This window comes from Mandrillus leucophaeus, unplaced genomic scaffold, assembly GCF_000951045.1.
Source record: "Mandrillus leucophaeus isolate KB7577 unplaced genomic scaffold, Mleu.le_1.0 Scaffold383, whole genome shotgun sequence".
Taxonomy (NCBI): Eukaryota; Metazoa; Chordata; class Mammalia; order Primates; family Cercopithecidae; genus Mandrillus; species Mandrillus leucophaeus.
In genome coordinates, this window is record NW_012104065.1 from 2743638 (window position 1) to 2768248 (window position 24611).

A 24611-nucleotide genomic window follows, 5' to 3' on the forward strand; every position below is an offset into this window, starting at 1 on the left:
AAAGAAAGAAAGAAAGAAAGAAAGAAAGAAAGAAAGAAAGAAAGAAAGAAAGAAAGAAAGAAAGAAAGAAAGAAAAAGAGAAAGAAAGAAAGAAAAGGAAAGGAAAGAAAAGAAAGAGGAAGAAAAGCACTAGACTTCTTAACAGTAATTCAAGTTGCTTTCTTTGGTTTTCTTTTAGAATTTGAATTCTATAGGTATCTTCTAAGACACCCCTTATCCTAACTAATTTGAGGTAATTTAGATTTTAAAACTATCATGCACTTCTTTTTGATTGTTACTTGTGCTATGTAAAAATGCTTATATTTTATGAAGGAAAGTTTGTGGCATTGTCAGCAAAAGTGTAGACAAGGGTCACTATTTTTTTTCTCTGTAAAAGGCCAGTAATAAATATTTCAGACTTTTGAGAAAAACAACAAAATTGAGGATAAGTAGGTACTTATGTAATGAGAGAAAACAAATTTCTACGATTTTAAAAATTGATAAAATTTAAAATTATTTCTTTTGGAAGGGTGACGCAATTTCACTTAACTGGGGTTCAAAGGTGTTTTCTATTATCAAATCAGTTGCAAATGTTCATCTGTGTAAACCATTCTTACCATGCAGGTCATACAAAAACAGATGGTGGGCCAGATTTGGCCCATGAGCTGTAGTGATTGGCTAACCCCTGGTTTAGTCATCAGCTTTTATTGCCTGTTATCGAACTTTTATTCTGGCCTAGTGAGAAATTGTGGCATTTTATCTGGACCACTGCTGCCTATACACATGCACGGAACTTGAGACAGCAGTCTTTTGACCACTTTCTTTGTCTTTGATACTGAAAGTGTCCTCCTTGACCAGTAGTGTAGGTATCACCTGGGAGCTTGTTAGACATACAGAATCTCAGGCTCTGCTCCAGAACCACTGACTTAGAATCTGCATTGTAAACTAGGTCTCTAGATGATTCTTACACAAATTAAACTACAAGAAGCACTGCTCAAGCATATAACACTATCGGGCCTGATCTAGCAAAATCCCATGAAAGACAGTTCTCCAGAAAATTTCAAGCAAAGCACACATATTGAGTTTATTGTCTTAGTTTGCTTGTGCTGTTATTCAAAAGAAGTCTGAGACTGAGTAATTTATAAAGAACAGAAATTTCTTTTCTCACAGTTCTAAAAGCTGGAAAATTCAAGGACAAGGTGCTGGTAGGCTTGGCTGTCTGGGGGGTGCTGCTTTCTGCTTCCGAAATGGCACCTTCCACATGGCAGAAGGTAGAAGAGCAAATGGAATGAACTCTATCAAACCCTTTTATAAAAGCACCTAATCCCATTTATGAGAGTGGAGCACTGATGACTCACTCACCTCCCAAAACCAACACCTCCCAATACTGTTGTACTGGGGATACATTTCAACATGAATTTTGGAGGGAAGGAACACATTCAAACCGTAGCACTCAGTTACCTAGGTATTTTAGGGAAAAGCATATTTTAGGATATTTAAGGATCTATGTTTGCTTTTTATTTGCTACTGGACTCTGGTGCCAATAAAAACTAACTTTCTTAAAATTTAAAACAAAGTTTGATTCCAACCTAAATTTAATCCACTCCATTTTAAATTCGTAACTCATATGAGATAATAACACACCCAAAGCAGAGTGCAGTTTATCAGAATGCACACATTTTAAACCTCTAGCAGATCTGTACTTACAAGTTAAAGCACAATGGTTGCATAGGAGATATTATATTCAGATATATAATGTGTGTTTCAATATTGCCTGTGCGGTTGCAGACAAGTCCACAAGAGTCTTGAAGCTCTTATAATTTATGCTATTATTGAACCATGTAATAATTTTCCAAATTAGTCTACAATGAAATAAAAGACATTCAGAATTTATTCAAACATTAGGGTTGCACTTGTGATTTCATAATGAAGCTGAACTTCATACTAAAAAAGTGGGCATGTTAAGATTCTTTAGGTATTGGTATAAGATTATTTAGGTATAAATTTATTCACTGGGAAAACTATGGGTTTCTATGGATAGTGTGATGTTTGAGTTTCTGATATGTAAGCTCACAACTTTAAGTATGAAATTCTATTGAGTCCTTGAGAAATTCCCCTTGGATCCATGATTTTGGCAAGTTCCGAGAATGAGAAATTTGCTCAGTGTTAATATATCAATCAGTGTTCATGAACTACTCTCATAAAGTCAGCTATAATTTTATTGTCTTATGTATCTGCTGCCTTTGGGGAAGATATTTGTCACTCACTTTTTAGGGTGGCATATGTTTTTTATTTTTATTGTTTTCCCCTATTTGTGGCATGTTTCTAAATATAATATATACATAAAATGTGACATGTTCATATATATATATGACCTTCTATCTTTTGTTTCTCTCTAAACCATTGGAATTCATTTCAGAAGACCCAGCTTCCGTTTATGTTTTATTTCTGAATGTAGAACAGGTAATCATTTACATAGAGATAAAATACACAAATGTATTGCTATAAGACATCAATTATTTGCTTCAGATTACGTATTAGATGATCTTCTTCACCTCTGATTTAATTCCAACTTGATGTTACATTTAAGAATTGAGAACACTAACGTGCCTATATCAAACAAATGTGCAACCGAATGAATGACTTATTCAGGATAGATGTTTACAATTCATGGTTTACTTCTTTTGGTGTCTACACAGTTCCTCCTATCAAGTATTTTACAATGGGTACATACCGTGATGTTTCTTGGGAAAATGTATCAGTTTGAAAGCTATATCAAAAAATAATTTTCCCTGAGATAATTGAACTTGCAATGAAAACAACTGGATCCCTGACTTGGTTTTTAGCTTAGCAACCACTTTGGTTTCAACCACAAAAAGAACTTTATATGACTGCCAATTATGAGAACTAGTTGAAGTTACTGGGACCTACACTGACTGTGTCTATTATAAAACACTTTTTTAGCTGGAACTTGAATTTTCATGTTTTTATTTTAAGGAAAAAGGTATTGCAGTTATGTGAATATATTTCATCTACATTTCAATTTAAATGTTATTTAAAAGCCAAGATAATTGCTACCTACTGTGTTGTACACTTCTGCTTTGTGTAAACCTTAATAACAATCTTAATTAGGCTAATTTTAGTCAGATTAATACTTGTGTGTGTCAGCACTAACTACTGAATGCTCCATATTGCAGGATTTTAATTAATGCTAAGGAAAGGAAATACTCATAGTGTAAACATTTTTGAACTAAAAAAAAAGATAAAATGAAGTAAACCCAATTATGGCAGGATAAATTACAACAATATCATTAGTTCTGGATTTTTAGTGAATCAAGGTTGACTTAAATAGATAAATCCACACAAGTGTTATATTAAGAAAATGCAGCCATGAATAAAACACTGTGAGCCTATGAAGTCTCTGCCTTTCATGGTCTTGGAAGACCTAGAGGTTTTTTTTTTTTTTTAAATAGTTGGAGACCCCAACATACTTCTTGACCTCCATAGGTGATGAACTCAGGAATGTTGTATCTTGAATCGGAAACACCTTTGTCATTGCATTGCTTATGAGCTAGATAAAAAAGTAAGTTCATTTTTTCTTTATAAATTTCTAGTTTGACCAGCTGGGTAAGATTTCCCCATCTCTCACTCTTGGTTTGGGCTGTGATTTTGCATGTCAAACATTAGGCATTGTCATTCACTTTACCATCTGCCTCCTTAAACATGACAGTCCCTGGAAGGAGAATGCCTGAACGTGGAAGGGAGTGTGAGAGTATAAGGAGTAACTGCCCATTGTGATGACAAAAGGAGTTTTTCGGTTACTTCATAGTGCTAATTGGAAATATCAGTAAGGATGCCAAGCTAATATCAGTACATTAACTTCTGTAATCTAACAGCTACGTTTAGCTGCTAAGCAGAATAGTAATAGTAATAATAATAACAATAATAAAGTTATGCCCTTAAAATTAGAAAACCTGTTCAAATGACACTATCTTTGTGACTCTGATCTATTAAATGGTGGTTTATCATGAGATTAAATGTAATATATATATGAAGGTACCTGAATTCAAATTAGGAACTTATAAATATATGTTCATTCGTAATTCACATACTTATATACTTCACCCACATTTTCAGGCATTTGAGTTCAAAGTGAAAGGTAACTTTAATATTAGACTAATTCAATTATGTAAATTAGTATCAAAAAAGTACCCCAGATTGGTACTTTTATGTCCTGATAAAACTTGTTAATCTTTCATAATCATAACCAGAATATGGAAAACTTAAGCAAATATCTAGTTTAAAAGATGCATATCATCGCACTTTTATATTCCCATAGCAAAACATTATGCAAATAAACATACAAGTATGCAAATGAATGAATGAATGGAGTGGGGTTCAGAAACAACTGAAGTCAGAATTCTGTACCCAGTGGAACATAGCTTAGTTTCTTTTGAAGTGGGTCTAGTTTTTCCTTTTTCCTGTGCAATAGGTCTTGTTACCAGTCTTGAAGCGGAATATTTAATTCATTAACAACATCAAACAATGTACTAAATAACTCTGTAACTTTTCTAAATCCAGAAAAAAATACTCTTCTTTAGGAATAGATATGATTTCAAATACGCGGGAGTAGAGAACTGTCCAAAAGAAAGTTGCTTAACTTTAAAGTGAATTTAAGATTTCTCATTCTCAGGAAGAATTTATTTTAGCCATGCTGTATAGAATATTTTTCTAAGGTATTCAAAATTTTAAAATAGTAATTCAGCATGATTTGGAAGCTCAGATTGGGATGTTTCATGATACTGTACAAAACTGCCGAGATTTTTGGCACTTCACAGTATGATTTTACTCTTATTTTGTCCTGCATGCATTACGTTTCAATCATGGACTTGTTGAAAGTGTATACAAACCATGTCTTACTTTTTCTTTTTTATCTTCATTGTACCTATGCTAATCCTGGACATTCACCAAATATGTGGTGACTTTTGGATTTCTACATTGGCAGACAGAAAAGCACTTTTTAAGACTTAAGGATTGTCAAAACCTAAAGATTTATAGTTTGCTAAAGCCTATTACAATAAATAAAGATGGGGTTACTGGCTTAAGAAATACATCACAAAAGGTTATGTACTAAAGTCCTCCTCTATAATTGAAGATGATAAAAGAAACTAAGGTGAGTTTAGTCACTTTTAGTTCTAACCAAAAATAAACCCACTCCATGATGTGATGTTGATTGATCTGGTAGATAAAGAACAGGAAACGGCCGGGCGCGGTGGCTCAAGCCTGTAATCCCAGCACTTTGGGAGGCCGAGACGGGCGGATCACCAGGTCAGGAGATCAAGACCATCCTGGCTAACACAGTGAAACCCCGTCTCTACTAAAAAATACAAAAAAACTAGCCGGGTGAGGTGGCGGGCGCCTGTAGTCCCAGCTACTCGGGAGGCTGAGGCAGGAGAATGGCATAAACCCGGGAGGCGGAGCTTGCAGTGAGCTGAGATCCGGCCACTACACTCCAGCCTGGGCGACAGAGCAAGACTCCGTCTCAAAAATAAATAAATAAATAAAAATAAAAGAACAGGAAACACACACAGTGAAATGTAACTTCTGTAAACGGAGAAGCAACAAGAACTATCTGTGACTAGAAGACTGCATAGTCTCCGCAGATTATTTCAAAAGAAGAGCTTAAGAACAAGAAGAGGTTAACTGAGAGAAGAGAATCTGACCTTGACTATTTCAATAGAATTGTTTCTCAAGTAGAGGATAAGACATTAGGTTACCATTGCAGAATATTACTTAAGAATTTCAAACTTCCTTTGCTTTCTGTTTATGCTCACTAAACAATTAAATGTGTCCCCTGCACATGATGACTCATAATAATAGCTAACATTTATAGAGCTTTTGCTATGTGTCTGGACTACGTTCTGGGCACTGATGTCATCCTGAGTGATGTCAAAAGTTTTACAGAACAAAACGATCCAAAATTTATCTAGGGTATGTCCCTCAATGAAAAAAATAAGCAAACTAAAACAAGAAAGTTTCGGTGGCTTTTTCAAAGTCACCAGGAGCAGTTCAATGGCAGAGTTCTCTGATTCTTAGATTGAAACTTGTTTTACTGCACCTTCACTGTTCTCTTGTTCCCTGATGCTGTCGAAGGAAGACAGGCAGGGGAGAGTATGAGCAGAATGGACTTCCATGCTTCTCTGCCATTTCAATCAGATACATTTCATTTTATGGCCTATTGATTATGTTCTGAGAATGATATCCTAAATTGTTTCACTTTAAAAAATGATTAAAAAGCATTATTTCTATACCACTTACTATTTGATAAAGTACTGTATCGAAGCTGTAACTCACAATACTAATCCTTAATCAGTTTTCTTACTGATTCAGAAATTAAAATGATCTTTTGAAATTCATTAACTGTGTTTATTTTTAAGAACATATTTGACATAGACTTAAGGGGTAAGGACTGCCTGACTTTAAGGATTGGTCATTTGGTAGTGCTGGAAATTTCACCATCTCTTTATATCAGGTGTGTCTTCTGAGGAGACATAAACATAAAAGGATGGGAAGAAGATGGGACACATGTCTGGCTAGAGATTTGGGAAAATGGATGTTATCAGTCACAAATTCGCCTTTTTTCCAATTTGTCAAAATCTGACACTACTCAGGAGCATATAGCTAGTTCGGATCTTAGCAGAATGTTGTTTTAAAAAGTTTCAAACGATTCACATGAAATGGTTAAGTTGTACTTACTGATGCATGTTGACAGAAATGATCCAATTCTCTTAGAGGGAAACAGGCAGGTGCTGACATACTCCAGAAAAGGAGACAGAATTAGTAGTGGTAGGATGCTGATGGCATTCATTACTGCAATCGGCAGAAGAAATCCATCTAAACTCAGGTTGGAATTCATGGTTTGCAGATAATATCCTGAAGGAATCTGCATTCGAGAGGGAAACAGCCATGCATTAAGACAGTGGTTTAACATTGAAGAAAGCATCGTCCACCAGAGGCCTTCCCTCTTGCATGTACTCTGAGATGGCTGAGCTGGATGTTCCCTAGTTTTTCAAGTCCGGTTATGAGCTGATAAAGGGTCTTCATCTGTGGTGGCAGGAGCTCTGTCTCGTCTATTGACAATAGTACTTATTCCTCATGGAAGACTCTTTCGTCATTTAGTCTCTCTTAATTTTTCTATGAAAAGTAATGATGGCCCCAATTTTGTGCTTAAGATGACACATAAAAACCTAATAACTTAAATTCTGCAGATAAGCAAAGTGACTTTTCTTCATGAACACTAGTACAAAACCAGTAAAAAATACTAAAGACGTCTGTTTTTACCCTGATGAAAAAAATGAGACTAGAATAGATTCTTTAAAAAGCATCTAGTTTGGTGGCAATATAGAAATAACTTTTTTCTTAAGAAGAGGGGCCCAATGTGGACACATGTTAATTGCTGTAGGCTGTCCTTGAGCGGGCTATTTAGAGAGGCTTTGTTTCCAATATGAACTAAGTAACATGGGGAGGAAAAATAAACCTTCTTGTGTCTTTGCCCTCCCTTCAAACTAATTACATAATACTAGAATTCTATAAAGGAAACAACATGAAAAAGGTTTGCATGATAAAGTGAAAGATATAGATTTAAAACAAAACAAAACAAAACAAAACAAAAAAAACCCTGTGCTCCCCCCCAAATGCTCAATGTATTGTTAGAATTCCTTCATTTTAAAAATAACCCCAATCCTAACTAAAACTCTAACACTAATTTGAAGTCTCTTAGTGTATTCCAATCCTCTCGGCAACCAGGTGTGATATCAGTACCAAGGGATGATGTCACATGAAAAAGGGGTGTCTTCACTTTTCTAGTTCATGAGCTTTGTTACAGCTTCATCATGATTTTTTGTTTGTTTGTTTGTTTGAGATGGAGTCTTGCTCTGTCGCCCAGGCTGGAGTGCAGTGGCGCAATCTTGGCTCACTGTAAGCTCCGCCTCCTGGGTTCACGCCGTTCTCCTGCCTCAGCCTCCCGAGTAGCTGGGACTACGGGTGCCCGCCACCACGCCCGGCTAATGTTTTTGTATTTTTAGTAGAGATGGGGTTTCACCGTGTTAGCCAGGATGTTCCCAATCTCCTGACCTCGTGATCTGCCTGCCTCGGCCTCTCAAAAGTGCTGAGATTACAGGCATGAGCCACCACAACCAGCCCATAATGATCTTTAGTAGCGTATAGTATTTCTTTAATTCCCAGTGGTACACAAAGCTATTGAGTGGCATGGAGAGAAAGTCAACCAAGTCTTCTTGAGGAATGGATCCTCCAAACTCTTATAGTACAAGAGCTGCATTAGGATCCCTGCTTCACCACCATCCTGGGAGAGCAGTCTCGCTCAAATATCCAGATGATAACTTCTCATTTGAAACCTTTGCTAACCCCTTCTCTAGACTCAAATGTACAGTTCAAGAGGGTATATATGGAGAATCAGTGTTATGGTGTCAGTACAGCTGTTACCAAGTCCACCAGTTATAAAATGAGCCTATTGCCATGTTAACTGCCCAAACACAGGACAAAACCACATTTTCACTGAGATTCTTTCTATAGAAAATGTGTCCTGGTGATCATTTATCTTCCGATCTTTAATTTGACCCTTAGCATAGTAAACAAGGATTGTTTTGACTGGGTACAGATGGCAAGAGTTAAAGGAACATTAGTTCGTTCTGCCCTACTTCAATAAAATTATTAGGCATGGATCCCCCATCGGAGGAAAATGAATGATGTGTTTTAACAAAAAGTGCTGGCAGCAGAACAACTCTAAGACTGAAAGGCTCCCAGCACAACTTGGAAGTTTCTGTTACTGATTTCAAATGAGAATTATTGTTAATAGGAATAAAGTTATTATCGGCATGAATCACAGACATGGAAATCTGTTAACTTAATAATGTGGCAAATGTACTATTAATCTTTAGTGAAGCAATATTAATATATTGCCTAATCTTAGAAAAGGCTCCAGTGTCTTGAAAGCTTGAAATCATTTCTGCCTCTGCCTCAAGTTCTGAAATCATCCCCGTGTAAAATTTTAAATACTTTTATTTCATCCAAGCCTGTGAGTATTCAGAAATAATTACTGTCAATAGAGATTCATTCTCACCTTTGAGTGGCCAGTAATGTCAAATGGCAACCTCATCAGTCGTAATATCAACATATTTTAGATGTATGTCCTGCAACTGAAGGTCAATAATGGCTACTAAATTTAAAATATGTATGAAATTCTATGATGTTTTATTCTTGGTACTTTGATTGCCTTTGTATTGGTGATTATTCCATTTGGGGGCAAAAATCTAATCCCAGCCTATCCTATTGGAAATTCCTCTGCCTCCCTGGCGAAGTATGATCTAAGCATTTTCTTCGAAGTTTCTAGCATAACATTACTGCATACAATTTTGGAATCTATGTAGTATCAGGGATTTTTAACCAAGTGCAAGAATGATATTGAGGGTAATAAAGCATGGCCCTTGACACTAATCCTGAGTTGGGATGTTGCTGTGCCACACACTAGCAAGGTGACTGGGAACAAGTTGCAAGTTCGTTTCTGAACCTCAGATTTAGGAAAGTGATAGCCATGTAGCCTTGCTATGGGGATTAAATTACATACTGTGAAGCTATCTTTTAGAAGCTATGACACATAATAGGTGATCAATAAGTATTAATTTCTATGCTTTGCAATAAATTGGGCATCTTGAGTTGGTGATATGCTTAAAAATTAGTTTATCGAAATTTATTGCAATATATGTTAAATTAAAAAATATATGACTGTGTGCAAAGAAGGCTCGAACTTGGTGGAAAGAAATATCAGGTGTCATTGCATTATGAAGTTAAGCAACTGGTATTCTGTGCTACTTGCACATAAGGTTTTCAGGTTAGCTATGAACCATGTAGTAATTTTGTACTGTTTATCAGTTCCTCCATTCTAAGAGGTTTTATTATATTAATGTTTACATATATGGTAATATTTCTGCTGTATTCTGTTTTTGTGGCTACTGCTATTGCAAAGTCAAGAGGGAGTTTGAATCTCCTAAATCAGACTAGTTTTCATGCATTATTTAGTCTAGAGGTCAAGAAACTTTCTGTAAAGGGCCAGATAGCAAATATGTCCACATATGGGTTCCGTGGCAGTTACTCAACTCTGCTATTTTTGTGCATAAGAAGACATAGATATTACAAAACAAAGAGCATGGCTATGTTCTGATAAAACTTCATTTATGGACACTAAAATTTAAATGTTATACAATTTTCTTTGTTTTCTTTCTTTCTTGTTTTCTTTTCTTTTCTTTTTTTTTTTTTTGAGATGGAGTTTCGCTCTTGTTGCCCGGGCTGGAGTACAATGGCATGATCTCTGCTCATCACAACCTCCGCCTCCCGGGTTCAAGCGATTCTCCTGCCTCAGCCACCCAAGCAGCTGGGATTACAGGCATGCACCACCAAGCTCGCTAATTTTGTATTTTAGTAGAGACAGGTTTTCTCCATTTTGGTAAGCCTGGTTTCAAAATCCTGACCTCAGGTAATCTGCCTGCCTCGGCCTCCCAAAGTGCTGAGATTATAGGCGTGAGCCACCACGCCGGGCTAAATTTTATACAATTTTCATGTGCCAGAAAATACTATTCTTTTTAATTTTTTTTCAAACATACAAAAATGTAAAAATCTTCTTAGCTTACAGGATGTACAAAAATAAGTAGTGGACTGGATTTGGCCTGCAGATAGTGGATTGCTAACCGCTGGCTTAGAGGGGCAGGCACTGTACTGAGAGACAGAGGACAGATTGCACTTTCCCTTGCACTACTGTTAACTGTGACCTGCGGTGCCTCGCCTCTACCGAAAGAAAGTCACTTAATTTTTCTGAGCCGAAGGTTACTCTTTAACAAATAAAGTAGTTGATGAAGTTAATCTCTAACTTTTGTTGCAGCTCTGTTATTCTGTGATTTCTAAACGTAACTCATTCATGAGCCTTCTAAATTCCAAGTTGGGGGTTAGCAATGAACAAAGTCCCAGATTTATTCAAAGACATTTGTAATCATTTATTTTTCGCAGTAAATAAGTTAGTCTTTAACTATAACCACATGTAAAAATTTTTTCAATCACATATATCTATAAAAGATACTTTGGGCTTAGTGTTTTCCCTTGATTTTCTCACAGCACAGGAACAGATTCCCCAAGGAACTAATAGAGTAGGTGGGGAGAGAATCGCTTGCTCATTAGTACTTATATTTAAGAGTACAGTGGAGGTGGTACTCAAATCAGTCAATTTAGCTACTTGTTAGTACCACTTTCTAAAGGTTTAATGAGGGAGGAAGGCAAAACCTTTGGCTAAAGGGAAGTTTGGTAATTGCTTACAGATCTGATATGTTCGTGCACTGCTCTTATGCCTTACAACTATGCACTCTGAAGTACTGTCTGCACCTACTGACAGACATTTATAGCTCCACAAAAGAAACACATCCCGGGTCTCCTCAGGTATGCCTCTGCCTGACCCTGCTTAGCTCTGGAAATCAGAGCCTGTAATGATGAGAAGCTTCTGTGGGATAACTGCCTGCCAACGTATATGGAAAGCACTCGTTGGGGAGAAAATTCACCTTGCCTTGTACTGTTGATATGCAATAACTTTCTTGTTGTTGGGGCAGTACTCATCGCCTGTCCTTACCTGCATAATGCACATTCTGTAGAGGAGCTGAAACATGAAGAGAGGGAGAAGGGTGAGGAAAAATGTTGTGTCTTCTACATGGAGCTCACTGCAGCAGCCACCATTTTTTTCTTTGGCATGGTCTAACTGGCTTGTCGTGTCTCTGCCAAGAGGGCAGTATTGCAGGTGGCATGTTTTCAGTGCACTCACCAACACCCCAATGCTTGTCAGGAGAGAACAACCTGCAAGTAATTGGAGATATTATGTATTAGTATAAGAATTGGTCTCCAGTTTTTCAAGATGCTGATCAGAAAGATAACGATTCAAGGATGCAGGGCAGTGAAGTGAGAAAGTTTTTAGCACCCAAGGGGTTGGATTCAAAGGACCACGCTTCCGACAGTGATTCTGGCATCCTGATGACCAGTCCAGTGTGGCACCTAGCAGTTGATGTAAAAAGTGAAAAAGGTAAGATCAATGAAAACATATTAAAAGGGAAAGAAAGGTGACAAAATAATATGCCAAAGTTAAGGACTTCAGAATCTCTCAGAAGTCTCTAACTTTAATGCATTAATGAATACAATAAACTGAACTTTCTTTAACATCCTTAACACAGAGAACTAGTACTATCTTTTCATATAAATTATTATATAAATAATCCTCATTTTACTTAGCAGGTAGAGGGTGGCTTCTTATTGTGACATGGAGATGAAGGGAAATGTAATCTCTGCTTTAACTTTAGCCTTGGATTTCAGAAATAAGGTTAAACTTTGAACTCTCTAAATGATTTTATGCATGTTCATAGTGTCATTAAGAGTTCAGATTAGATTAGTTAGCTTTTGACTTTTCCAGTAGTTTCTTCTAGGTTTACATGGCTGTTGCTCTATGATCAGAAGCACTTTATTGCTTCAGATGGCAGCACTTACTGCTAGTGATTTGCAACCTCCTTGTTGCTTCTTTTATTTTTCTTTGAGATGGAGTCTCACTCTGTCGCCCAGGCTGGAGTGCAGTGGCGCGATCTCGACTCACTGCAAGCTCCGCCTCCCGGGTTCACGCCATTCTCCTGCGTCAACCTCCGGAGTAGCTGGGACTACAGGCGCCCGCCACCTCGCCCGGCTAATTTTTTGTATTTATGGTAGAGACAGGGTTTCACTGTGTTAGCCAGGAGGGTCTCGATCTCCTGACCTCGTGATCCACCCACCTAGGCCTCCCAAAGTGCTGGGATTACAGGTGTGAGCCATGGCGCCCTGCTGTTGCTTCTTTATGATCTTTCAGTTCCTACCTTTTCTTTGACTCCATTAGGATTTCCTGATACAATGACAGATAAGAGACCCCCGTTTAAGTGGCAGTTCAGCTGTGCCATCATGATGGTTACAATTTTTCATAGCACTCCCTTTGACCAGATAAATCCCCCCAGAAATTATGTAGACACCAAACTACTGTTGCCAGGCAAATAGCATAATACATGTGAAAATGTTTGTGTTTCTCAAAAGAAAGCTGCTATAGAAACTCAAAGTATAGTTTGAAAGTCATTTTGATTATGTTCAAGTTTCCTATAATAAAATTCTAGATAAAATGCATTCTAATGAAATTAATTTATATGCCATAGTCTTGGTTTTTATATTTAAATAAAGAATATGTATTAATATATTTTTTATAGCTATAAAGTGGTTATATTGATTTGATCTGGTCTTTTCTTCATGAGTTGTAATAGACCCATTATGTCAGCCTTTGATTAATTGAGGTAGCTGGGGGCCTGGTAATTGAATATGGAGCCTTTCACCTCTAAGTCACTGAATCAAATCCAGCCCAAATTGGTAGTGACCAAGAATGATTATAGCTGTGGCTCTTTGGTGGCCTTTGTGAAGTGTGCTTAGGTCATCTGGGAGTATGTTGGGATACTTGCTAACAGGAGATAGGCTTATATCTATAGTCACTTTTGTCTCTTCTTAGTCACTGTTGCCTGAAGTAGATGAAGGCCCATGTACTGGTAAGGCCAAGAAAATAGAAGCCCCTGTGAGACGCCAAGATTTGTTTCTCTTAGGAAAGAAGTAATAGGGACTGCTCTTTATTATTAAGAGAATGAACTGCTCTATTATGAGACTTTCCTAGCTATTTCAATTAGTTTACTTAAGGTTTAAGTAAGATGAGAACTGAGAATGTGTTGATGAACAGTCTGGAAACTGAATTTGAACAGGCCTGGGCTGGGGGCTTAACTTCTTGACATTTCCTTACAATCTTGTCTCTGTTACTCATCAACCTGTTCTCTGCTAAACTCTTGCAAAACGGTGCTGTGTAGATAGTAGGGTTATTATGAACACTGATCCAAATTACTTTATGCTTTCAGGTAGGTTTTATTATTAAATGATAAGTATTTGTAGGATGAAAGATTATTTCCAAAGATATTTTCCCCAGTTTCCCCCAATTTTTAAAATTCAGGAATTTGTATTAAATATAATATATTTTAAACTCACTAACCCTTTTTTTGTATAAACAGTCACTATTTGTTGCAAGATAAACTTGGATCTGCTTCTAATACATGACAAGTTGATACCTGCAATCTTATTAAACAATTAAATATTGCCATCACTTTCTTTCTTTTTGTTTTGTTTTGTTTTTTATTTTTTGTTTTTGTTTTTGAGACGGAGTTTCGCTCTGTCGCCCAGGCTGGAGTGCGGTGGCGCGATCTCGGCTCACTGCAAGCTCCGCCTCCCGGGTTCCCCTCATTCTCCTGCCTCAGCCTCCCGAGTAGCTGGGACTACAGGCGCCCGCCACTACGCCCCGCTAATATTTTGTATTTTTAGTAGAGACGGGGTTTCACCGTGTTAGCCAGGAGGGTCTTGATCTCCTGACCTCGTGATCCACCCGTCTCAGCCTCCCAAAGTGCTGGGATTACAGGCTTGAGCCACGGCGCCCGGCCATCATTTTATTTCTAAAGAGAGGTAGTGGTAGTTCAGATTAGTGCTTCTCAACCTATGTTAAAAGTGAGTTTTAAAAAAACTTTCTCAACTATCATGGTCAATTCATTTGTGAAATCCAATAAAAATGAAATATCTAAACACAAAATAAAGACATACAAAATATAAGCCCTGATATTTTTATTATTAGATTCAACAGACATAAGATGTCACTGTCCATAAATATCTCTGTATGTTTTCTCTTTATGTCTGTATTTATTTTGTTGTATACTGGCAACAAACAGTTCAGACACCAGCCCTGCTCCATGAACCAGGCTTTGTGTAGCACTGGCTTCAGTGGAATATGTACTTTGAAAAATGAACTTGTTTAAACAAATAAAATTATATCAGATATAGTGATATGAAGCAACAAAAAACAAAATGGCCAAGAAACAAGAAATGATAACATATGAATGAGGTCTAAAACTCTAGCTAACACAGCAAGGGCATATAACTGATGCCAAAGAAATGTCATCACGATCATTGATTTATTCCACATATTTACTGAGAATCTACCAGGAGTCAGGAAACTGTTTTAGGCCCCGAAAATATAGCAGTGAATCGTACCTACAAACTCCTGATTCTTCTTTGTGGTGGGGGAGACCCTAAAAGCAGGAAAATATTAGGCAAGTTCTATGATGAAAACACAGTGGGCTGATATGATAGAGACCTATTGTAGGGTAGAGGAGACCTCCTAGAGAGTTGACATATGAACTGAGGGTTAAATGACTAGAAATAGGCAAAGAGACCTAGGAAACATATGCCAGACTTATCATGAAGTAGAAATTAGCCAGGAGGGGTTCAGAAATCATAAACGCCAATAAGGCAGTAGCTCAGTTAGAGGGAGGATTGTGGGGAGATGAGGTCTAGGAGGTTGTCAGGGGGGTCAGATTATATAGGTCAAAGTAAGGAACTTGACGTTTATCTACAATATTATAGAAAACCATTAAGAAGTTTTAAGTAGACTAGAGAGATCTTATGATGTATATTTTAAAATAGTTACTCTGGAACCCTGGTAGATGCATGGATAATGAATTTTAGGGACCTGGGGAACAGGCAGGAGATAGTGGTGACCCAGACTAGTACAGTAGTAGCCATGAAGAGAAATGAAGAGAATGGGATGGTTTTTGAACAATCAGTAAAATTTTCTGATGTGGGAAAGGGGTGAAGAAGTGAGAAAATTTGAAGATGTCTGCTTTTTTCCCCCTTAAACAACTGGATGTTGGTGACTTTATTGAGAGGGAGAAAAAAAGAAGCCAGTCTGTCGTTAGCTGAATCAGGAGTTGTGTTTTGGTCAAATTAAGTTTGAGGAATTATTAGATAGCCAAGTCAACATGTCAAATAAGAAGTAGAATATATGCTTTTCAAGGTCAGGAGAGAGGTCAATATGACATTGAGTGTTTGGTATATTAGATGCATTAAAAGTCATGAGTCTAGAGATTAGTTGAGGAAAGAGGCAGGAAGAGAAGATTCAGGGTCCCTGGAATGAATCCTAGGGCTGCACATCGGGTAGGAAATTGTCACAGGAGAAAGGTTGGTTAAGGAGACTGAGAAGAGGTAGACAATGTGCTAGATGAGTTGTAAGAGGGAAGGAAAGGAGTGAAGTAATAAACCTAAGTCGATCAACTAGACTGAGAGAGACCCAGTAAATCAGCAAGAGAGTCCAAGAAAAGGAACTATACAATAATCTGTCTACCCAAAGGGAGTGGCCCTTGTCCCATGAAACTGTAGTTACCACTAAATGTTAGGATGGATACCCTGTTGAAAACATTTACATGTAAACATCATACCACTTCCTTGGATTAATCCATTAGACTTAATAGAAAACTCATGCCTTCTATGCAAATAATTTTGGATGTCATGTAGGCTCAGCCTTTAAAAACCTCCATTATCATTGTAGTTCTCAAATTGATTTTCTGTACCAGGAGCAGAAATGAGAAGTTGACGAAAATACTGAAATGAAAAATTCAACTGAGACTTCAAGTTCTGGTTTAAATGTGCAGGGCAAACACACCAGGCGTGCATATTTTAAAATAAAACAGATGAACTATTTTAAGTGTTTTATTGCAAAACTTAAAGATTGTAGTTATTACTATTTAAAAAAAAAAAACTTTTAGAAAGCAATTTTCCTATTCTTTGGACCTTTAAGTCCTTGGCTTTAATGTTCTACTCTTCTGACCTTGATCTAATCATGAATATCTATGCTACTTAATTATAATAAAAAAAGCCACATTGCACTCTAGATGGTAGATGCACATTTTTTTTTCTTTGGTCACCTGCCAGTTCTCAAAATTATAGCAGTGGGAAGAAATGCAAATGAAAGCTGTGCTTGACAGCTAAACATAATGGAATGCATGGTCCACATCTGAAAAGTTACCTTAAAATAAAAGGTAGCATATAAAAAATCATTTCTTTAAGGTCACCTATGGCTTTGAATTACAGCTTTGAGGAATTTCCAATTTAGTCATCAGAGAGAAAGAAGCCAAAATAAGGATTATATACTTCACTAGAGGAAAGACAGAGTTCTACTTCATCATAGTTGGGTGATCTTAGAAATAGTAAACAAAACAAGGAAAACAAAGCACAATCCTCAAATATTCATTTTATAGAGGCTTGTGTAAAGTCAGCCACTGGAGAACATTTTCTATGCTAATTGTTCCTGTAGCTAATAAAGTTTTACCTTGTTAACATCCAAAAACAGGTTACCTTATCACATGTTAAAATATGTAATATATGGACTGCAATAGGCTGGTAGTAAACAGAGTTGATTATGTAGATCTGTATTAGTTGAAGGAGAATTGTATTTCTTTATTCAGATGAATATATATTCAAATAGTAGATTAAGAAGCAAATGAATGGATGCTGAATAGTTATTTAGAAAATTTGAATCCAAAAATAGTAATGAATGTATGTATACATATGTGTGCATGTGTGTGTGTATTCACAAAACCCCAAATTATTTGATAATTAGGCACTTGAGAAAGTGCCAAAGTGGTTTTTAGGAAAAATCATATACTTTACATTTTCTTCTTTTTTTTTTTTTTGCTATTTGGGACTTTTTGCATATTGACCCCAAGAATGGGGTCTATCAGGAGGACATGTACTGCTAAGTGTGGTCCACAGACCACAGAGCTCTCAGAAACAGGACAGTGTATAATATTTTCAATGCTTCACTGCCTCAGTATGTGGTGTAATAGAATGAACTCCAGTCTAAGAAAAAGAAGACTTGGGTTCTGGTTTCACTGCAGCTCTTTTCTGTGACATCTTAAGCAAGTCATTTAATTATATTATGTCTCAGTTTCTGTGCTCAGTTTAACAATAACAAACACTGATTGAACACTTACCATATTCAAGTATTTGTAAGACACAGGAATTTCTAATTGTTTTTATAAATAGATAATTTCAACATGTGTGGTAAATAAAATGATAAAGGTGTGTTCAGAGTGCTACAGGAGCAGGGGCAAAGCATCCAGAGGCTAGTCTGCAAAAGGTGCCCTTCCTACCTACCTTGTAGGTATATGATAAAAATAAAATAACATTGGTGAATGTGCCTCATTTTTAAAAATGTAACTCATTGCATTACTATTGGTAGTAGCTGTATAGAGAAATAAAAGGAAAAGAAAAATATGTTACTAACTAAGGTCTGAGTTAAACAAGATGAATAGAGAGACTTAACAATGGAACAGAATAGAAACTCCAAAAGTGCAAGTGAAAGTACGCAATGAAGATGGCATCTAAAATCAGTTTGAAAAACATAAGCTTTTTAATAAGTAAGGTTAGGATAAGTTGGTAATAATATGGAAAAAAGATACAGTTGGGTTTATTCTTAAAAGATATTCTGACATAATTTATGAAGGGGTCAGAGAGGTAAAGAAAAGAGGCAATAAAATGAATACTAAAATAAAATGTGGATTAATTCTTTTATAACCTGAAAGTGAGTAAAACTTTTTACCACGACTCAAAATTTAGAAGCAGTAAGGGAGAATATTGATGAATTTTATTACAAACATAAACCCCAATGAAAGACAAAACAAACACATGGAAAAACTTGTGCATAAAAAGTAACACAAGAAGCAAGTTAAAAATATGTATGATAAATAGGAAATAATATTTGCAACTTTTATCATAGATAAAATGTTAATACTCCCAAAATATAAACATGCTCTAAAATTGACAAGAAAGGAACAACCAAACAACCTACTCTTAACAAATTGAACAAAGAAGCAATCACAAGGGAATTTAGAAAATATCTGGACACAGATCAAAACAAAAACACACTATACCAAAACTTATGAGATGCAGCAAGAGTGGTAAATACTAACAGGAAAGTGTATAATGGCAAATGTTTACATTAATAAAGAAGAATGATCTCAAATCAGTAACTTAACCTTACACCTCAAGGAACTAGAGAAAGAAGAACAAACAATACAAAGTCAGAAGAAGGAAGGAAATAATAAAGATTAGAGCAGAGATAAACAAAACAGAGAATGGAAAACAATAGAAAAAACTCAATGAAAACATGTTGGTTTTTGGAAAGATTAAAAAAATTAACAAACCCTATCTAGACTAAGAAAAATAGAGGAAAGACTCAAATAATTAAAATTAGAAATGAAAGGAGACATTACAAATGGTGTCACAGAAATAAAAAGGCTTATAGAGGAACAATTATACACCAACAAATTATATAACCTAGAAGAAATGGATAGCTTTCTATAAATATACAACCTATTAAGACTGAATCATGACAAAATAGAAAATCTGAAAAGACCTAAAACTAGTGGAAAGACTTAAATAGTAATCAAAAACCCCCTAGAAGAAACGCCCAAGACCACATGGATCCACTGGAGAATTCTACCAAACATTTAAAGAAGAATTAACACCAGTTTTTCTTGAACTCTTGCAAAGACTCTAAAAAGAGAAAACATTCCCAACTATTCTGAGGCCAGCATTACTTTGATACCAAAACCAGACAAAGACATAACAACAAAAGAAAAGTACAGACCAATAGTTCTGATGAATATTGATACAAAATAGTAACAAACCAAGTTGAATAGCACATTAAAGGGGTCATAGACCACAGACAAGTGGAATTTATACCTGGAATTCAAAAATAGTTCAACATACAAAAATCAATCAGTGTAATACATCACACTAACAAAATGAAGGACAAAAACCACATGATCATCTCAATGGATGCAGAAAAAACATTTGACAAAATTCAACACCCTTTCATGATAAAAACATTAGACAAAGTAAGAATAGCAGGAAACTACCTTAACATAATAAAAGTTACATATGAATATCCCACAGCTCACATCATACTCAATGGGAAAGACTGAATGCTTTTCCTCTAAGATTAGGAACAAGGCAAAGATGCCCACTCTTGCTGCTATTATTGAACATAGTGCTGGAAGTTTCAGACAGAGAAATAACAAGAGAAAAAAAACTAAAAAGCATACAAATCAGAATAGAAGAAGGAAAAGTGCCTCTGTTCACAGACGGCATGATCTTATATGTACCAAATGCTAGGAATTCGACACAAAAGTCATTAGAATTAATAAAGGAATTCAGCAGTTTCAGAATACAAGATCAGCACTCAAAAGTCAGTTGCGTTTCTATAATGAACGATGACTGATCTGAAAGTAAATTAAGGAAACATAGCATTGAAAAGATAAATACTTAGAAATAAACTTAACCAAGAAGATGAAAGACTTGTATAGTGGAAACTATAAAACTTTACAAAAAAAAAATTGAAGAATATACAAATAAATGGAAAGATATCCTGTGCTTGTGAATTGGAAGACTTAATATTGTTAAAATGTCCATACTAGCCAAAGTGATCTATGGATTCAATGCAATCCCTGTCAAAATCTCAATAGCATTTTTGCAGAAATAGAAAAAAATTCCTGAAATTCATATGGAATATTAATAGTCAAAACAAACTTGAAAACAGAAAATTGAAGTTGGATGTCCCATACGTCTTGATTTTAAAACATACTACAAAGTAACAGTAATTAAGAGTGCAAGGTTCTGATATGATGATAGGTATATAGACCAATGGAACAGAGTAGAAAACCCAGAAATACACCCTTGCATATGTTGCCAAATAATTTTCAACAAGGGTGCCAAGACTACATAAGGGGGAAAGGACAGTCTCTTTAACAAATAGGGTGGGGAAAATTGGATATCCACATGCAAAAGAATGAAGTTGGATCCTTGCTTTACACCATATACAAAAATTAACTCAAAATAAGTTAAAGACCTAAAAGTAAGAGCTAAAACTATTAAACTCCTACAGGAAGAAACTACAGGGCAACCTCAAATAACCTGTTTAAAAATGACCAAAGGACTTGAATAGACGTTTCTTCAAATGAGATTTACAGATGGCCGATACACACATGAAAAGATGCTGAACATCACTAATTACTAGGGAAATGCAAACCAAAACCATAATGAGGCTGAATGTCATGGTTCACATCTCTAATCCCAGCACTTTGGGAGGACGAGGTGGCAAAATCCTTTGAGCCCAGGAGTTTGAGATCAGCCTAGGCAACACAGGGAGACTCTGCCTTTGAAATAATAATAATAATAAACAGGATATCACTTCATAACCATCATTCAAAATGGGCAATATTAAAATATCAGAAAAATACTGCATTGACAAAGATGTGGAGAAATTGTGGGTAACCCTTGTGCACTGTTGGCGGAAATGTAAAATGATGCAGCCTTTATGGAAAGCAGTAAACAGAGTTCTCAAAAACTTTAAAGTAGAATTACTACTATATGATCCAGCAATCCCACTTCTGAGTATATATCCACAAGAATTCAAAGTGAGATTGTGAGGAAACATTTACATACCCACATTCATCTCAGCATTATTTATATTTGCCAAGAGCTAGGCACATCCCACATGTCCATTGTTACACAAGTGAATAAAGAAAATGTGGTATATACATACAATGGAATGTTATGTGGCACTAATATCCTAATATTCTCAAGGTATATCCATGTTGTAGCATGTGACAGGATGCTACAACATGGATAAACCTTGAGGATATTAGGCTAAGTGAGTTGCCATAAAAGGACAAATACTGTATGACTCCACTCATATGAAGTATCTAAAGCAGTCAAAAAATAGAAACAGAAAGTAGAAAGGCATTTACCAAGGGCTAGGAGCAGTGGGGGGGAGGAATTAGTGTTTAGTGGATATACAGCTTTAGTGTTGCAGCAAGATGAAAAAGTTCTAGAAATCCGTTGCGTAACAATGTGAATATACTTAACACTACTGAACAGTACACTTAAAATGATTAAGGTGGCTTATTTCACTTAACACCGTGTCTTCCAGTTCTACTCGTGTTGCTGCAAATGACAGGATTTTATTCCTTTTTATGGCTGAATAGTATTCCATTGTGTATAGATACCACATTTTCTTTATCCATTCATTTGTTGTTGGACGCCTAGACTGATTCCATATCTCAGCTATTGTGAGTAGTGCTGCAATAAATATGAGGGTGCAAATGTCTCTGATATATTGACTTCCCTTCCTTTGCATAAATGAATGAAACTGGAAGACATTATGTTAAGTGAAATAAGCCCAGAGAAATTTAAACATTGCATGTTCTCATTTACATATGGAAGCTAAAAAAAAGCTGATCTCAAAGAAGTAAAACATAGAACAGAGGATATTAGAGGCTGGGAAGCATAGAGGAAAGGGAGAGATTTATTACGTGACACAAAATTATAGCTAGGTAGGAGGAATACGTAGTAGTGTTCCATACCACTGTAGGATGACTATAGTTAACAATAAAATATTATGTAGTTTTAGATAGTTAGAAGAAGGATATTGAATTTTCCCAACACAAAGAAATGATGTTTGAGATGATGGATCTGCCAATTACCCTGATGTGATTACTATACATTATATGTATTGAAACATCACTAGGTACCTCATAAATATGTACAATTATTATTATCAATTAAAAGCTACAATAAATAGTCCTGATACCTGAATGCCTAAGCTGAAAATTACATGTTCATCTTATACACTTAGGAAAAAAGTGATAAAGGTGGTAAATTTTATATTATGTGTGTGTGTGTGTGTTTTGTTTTTTTTTTTTTTAACCGCAATAAATACTACAACCCTATAGAAAAGTTGAACTAGAAACATGAACAGGTAATTCACTGAAAAAGAAATTCAAAATGCTCTAAGGCAATGAAAAGATTCTCAACTCTTCTCAAAATAAGAATAATACAAATTTAAACCACAGCAAGATACCATTTTCCACCCTCGACTTGGCAAAAATCCCAAAGTTTGACAATATACTTTGAGAGGCTGTGGGGAAACAGGCATTCTTGTCCATTTTTGGTAGAAATACAAAACAGTGCCACAACCACTATAGAAAGGAATTTGGCAACATATAGAAAAATTATATTTGGACTTACTTTTGATTTGAATCTATCCTAAAGATAATACTGGCAAAAAAAAAAAAAAAAAAAAAAAAGCAAAGAGAAACATGCACCAAGCTATTTATCAGAATCTACTTAATACAGCAAATGTAAAAAAGCAACCCAAATGTCTATCCATATGGGACTGGTAAAATAAATGATAGTTTGTTACACAATAAATATACAATTATAAAATGATCCCTAAACTATACTAACTAAAAAAAAAGCAAGTGAGAAAAGTGTGCATTATATGTTACTTCTTCCATCAAAAGGGCAGACAATATCTATGCCTACATGCACACACACATATTTTAATATTTGCATTTATTTAAAAAATGGAAGGGTAATCCAGAAAACCAAGGAAGCAATGAAAAACAGCAAGAGGCTTATCTGAACGACTAAGGTACCAACATGAAGGGGACTTCACTGTCCAAATATGGAAACAAATTTGAGAATCACTAGCTGTAGTAGACTGAAACACATCAAAAATGCTTAAGAGCATAAATTCATAATTATAGTTTTTTAAAAAAGAAATCCTAATAATTACTTTTGCAGAATGTTGAAATTCAACTCAATAATTTGAAAATCTATAGATAGAAGGAAATACTTAAATGTTTATCTTCTTTTTATTACATAAACTATACCTCAATGTAACTAGTTGATGAGGAGATATTTGTCTTTATGAAATTATTTCAGTTAGTAAAAGAGGAAGAAATATAGAATGTAATCACCTTGCAATCCTTAATAAAATATTGGATTTGGGCAAAAATAATCAATGAATGCTAACTCTGCAAAAACAGACATTATGCTTCTTAATTAAAGTACATAATGCCATGTATGAAGAAGTTTGGCCAAAATGAAATCTGAATCTGCAAGTATCTAGGTCTATTAGAAGATTTACAGGACCGCTTAGTGCAGAGCTGAGTTCAATTCCTGGATATCCTTGTTAACTTTCTGTCTCTGTTGATCTGTTGACAGTGACATCTACAGAACTCTCCACCCCAAATCAACAGAATATACATTCTTCTCAGCACCACATCGCACTTATTCCAAAATTGACCACATAGTTGGAAGTAAAGCACTCCTCGGCAAATGTAAAAGAACAGAAATTATAACAAACTGTCTCTCAGACCACAGTGCAATCAAACTAGAACTCAGGATTAAGAAACTCACTAAAAACCGCTCAACTACATGGAAAATGAACAACCTGCTCCTGAATGATGACTGGGTACATAACGAAATCAAGGCATAAATAAAGATGTTCTTTGAAACCAATAAGAACAAATACACAACATACCAGAATCTCTGGGACACATTTAAAGCAGTGTGTAGAGGCAAATTTATAACACTAAATGCACACAAGAGAAAGCAGGAAAGATCTAAAATTGACATGCTAACATCACAATTAAAAGAACTAGAGAAGCAAGAGCAAACACATTCAAAAGCTAGCAGAAGGCAAGAAATGACAAAGATCAGAGCAGAACTGAAGGAGACAGAGACACAAAAAAACCCTTCAAAAAATCAGTGAGTCCAGGAGCTGGTTTTTTGAAAAGATCAACAAAATTGAT

The 24611-nt window shown here is 35.8% G+C and overlaps 1 protein-coding gene across 1 annotated transcript in view; it reads right to left on the reverse strand.

The window, feature by feature from the left end:
- The window catches only part of SLC15A5 (solute carrier family 15, member 5), a 102264-nt gene that overhangs the window by 50154 nt on the left and 27499 nt on the right, over window positions 1–24611 (reverse strand). The window contains exons 4-5 of the mRNA XM_011990831.1: window positions 11666–11886; window positions 6736–6922 (exon numbers count right to left, since the gene is read on the reverse strand). Of these exons, the coding sequence (XP_011846221.1) occupies window positions 6736–6922; window positions 11666–11886 (408 nt within the window). The remainder of the gene's footprint in view (window positions 1–6735; window positions 6923–11665; window positions 11887–24611) is intronic.